The 2,423-nt window shown below is 37.1% G+C and overlaps 1 protein-coding gene across 1 annotated transcript; it reads left to right on the forward strand.

Moving 5' to 3' along the window:
- The first annotated feature begins 406 nt into the window (after positions 1-406).
- On the forward strand, positions 407-1,003 carry LOC125100059 (ubiquitin-conjugating enzyme E2 N-like). The gene has a single exon (XM_047729871.1). It carries the CDS (start codon positions 423-425, stop codon positions 879-881), a length of 459 nt encoding a protein of 152 aa, XP_047585827.1. The 5' UTR covers positions 407-422; the 3' UTR covers positions 882-1,003.
- Positions 1,004-2,423: the final 1,420 nt, after the last annotated feature.

Consider the following 2,423-nt stretch of genomic DNA (forward strand, 5'->3'; position numbering starts at 1 on the left):
AGCTCAGCAGCTCTCTTCACCGTGTCCTGAGGCTCTGGTCATCTGAGGGCTTGATATTGCCAGAAGGTCCACCGGCTGACTCATGTGACTGGAGGGTTTTAAGGTCATTGGCCGGGAACCCAGCTGGAGCCAGAGGAGCACATCTCAGTACGCATTTCCATTATGCTTCTGCTGTTACAGCATGGCAGCTGGGGGCTGGGAGGGATGACCCCAGAGTGTTGTGTCTTGGCTATTATATGACAACAGTGTTCTTCAAGTCAGAGAGAGCTAAATGGAGTTAAAATCCTGAGCTATGCATTGTCTAGAAGGATGGTAAAAGAACAAGATCATAAATAATGCGGGTGTAATCTCATAAGTCATGTTATCACAAAAAGTTATTAAAAGTATATAAACACCAGAGGCCGAACTCGGGATCTGACAAGATGGCCGGGCTGCCCTGCAGGATTATCAAGGAAACCCAGCGTTTGCTGGCAGAACCAGTTCCTGGCATTAAAGCAGAACCAGATGAGAGCAACGCCCGTTATTTTCATGTGGTCATTGCTGGCCCTCAGGATTCCCCCTTTGAGGGAGGGACTTTTAAGCTTGAACTATTCCTACCAGAAGAATACCCGATGGCAGCCCCTAAAGTACGTTTCATGACCAAAATTTATCATCCTAATGTAGACAAGTTGGGAAGAATATGTTTAGATATTTTGAAAGATAAGTGGTCCCCAGCACTGCAGATCCGCACAGTTCTGCTACCGATCCAGGCTTTGTTAAGTGCTCCCAATCCGGATGATCCGTTAGCAAACGATGTAGCAGAGCAGTGGAAGACCAACGAGGCCCAAGCCATAGAAACAGCTAGAGCATGGACTAGGCTATATGCCATGAATAATATTTAAAATCGATCTGATCATCAAGTGTGCATCACTTATCCTGTTCTGCCAAGACTTCTTCCTTTTTTGTTTGCATTTAATGGACACAGTCTTAGAAACATTACAGAATAAAAGTCCAGACATCTTCAGTCCTTTGGTGATTAAATGCACATTAGCAAATCTATGTCTTGTCCTGATTCACTGTTGTAAAGCATGAGCAGAGGCTAGAAGTACCATCTGGATTGTTGTGAAACGTTTAAAAGCAGCGGCCCTTCTCTGCTTTTATTCATTTCCCCCATCATGGTTAAGCACTGTGAATGAAGGTAGTTGTCAGGGTTAGCTGCAGGGGTGTGGGTGTTTTTCTTTATTACTTTTTTGAGGGGGAGAGGTAGTTTTATTTTAATTTTATGGGCTCCTTTCCCCCTTTTTATGGTGATCTAATTGCATTGGTTAAAAGCAGCTAACCAGTTCTTTAGAATATGCTCTCTAGCCAAGTCTAACTCTATTTAGACACTGTAGATGGACAAGCTTGATTGAACCAAAATGGGAACATTAAACAAACATCACAGCCCTCACTAATAACATTGTGACTTTGCTGTCAAGTGTAGAATCCTTCCTTCAAGAAAAAGCTTGTGACCATTTTGTATGGCTTGTCTGGAAACTTCTGTAAATCTCATGTTTTAGTAAAATATTTTTTGTTATTCTAAAAAAAAAAAAGTATATAAACAGAATCCTTAACAAATAAAGGATTACTTTGACATTAAAGGGGATTATAAATGAAAAGTGGAAATAAATGTGTTAAAAAGAACAGAAGGTTCAAATAGAAAGGAAAATATTAGACACTAAAACACAAATGCATCAGTAGTACACTCAGTATAAGTAAGCCGAATGTTTTTGTTGAAAGAAAGAGTTTATTGGTGTGGATAAAAAGACAACAATTTACTCTTTATCAGAGATATATCTATAATACAAAGAAGCAGGAAGGTATAAAGAAAAAGAAAATATATAGAATATAAACACTAACCAAAAAAATCCTCTAGTAGCTATATTAAATATCTAGTATCTATATATTTATATATTATCAGAAGACATAGATTTAGTTACGCAAGAGATAAGGGATACTTGAAACGATGAAAGATTCATTTTATCAGAAATATATGACAATTATTAATTTTTATGTATCTAATGGTGCTCTGAACAAGGTAAAATTTGACAAACTACACACAGAAACTAATAATCCCATAATCAAAGGCAAATATATTAACATTTCTCAGAAAGGAACACAACAAGCAGATAAAATGTCAAGATACAAAAGATTTGGTTAACATTATTAACAAAATGGTCTTAATGGAAATATATAGCACGCATACTCAACATCTACACATTTTCTCTTTAAAAACTTTTTATTTAAATTCAATTTAATTAACATATACTGTATTATTAGTTTCAGAGGTAGAATTTAGTGATTCACCTGTTGTATACATCTACACATTGTTTTCTATGATGCATGGAATTTATATGAAAATTGACCACTTCTTGGGCCATAGTTAAATCACAACAACTTCAGAG

This window comes from Lutra lutra, chromosome 5, assembly GCF_902655055.1.
Source record: "Lutra lutra chromosome 5, mLutLut1.2, whole genome shotgun sequence".
NCBI classification, from domain to species: domain Eukaryota; kingdom Metazoa; phylum Chordata; class Mammalia; order Carnivora; family Mustelidae; genus Lutra; species Lutra lutra.

Coding starts and splice junctions, on each gene's coding strand:
- LOC125100059 (XM_047729871.1), top strand. CDS start 423: ATGGCCGGGCTGCCCTGCAGGATTATCAAGGAAACCCAGCGTTTGCTG.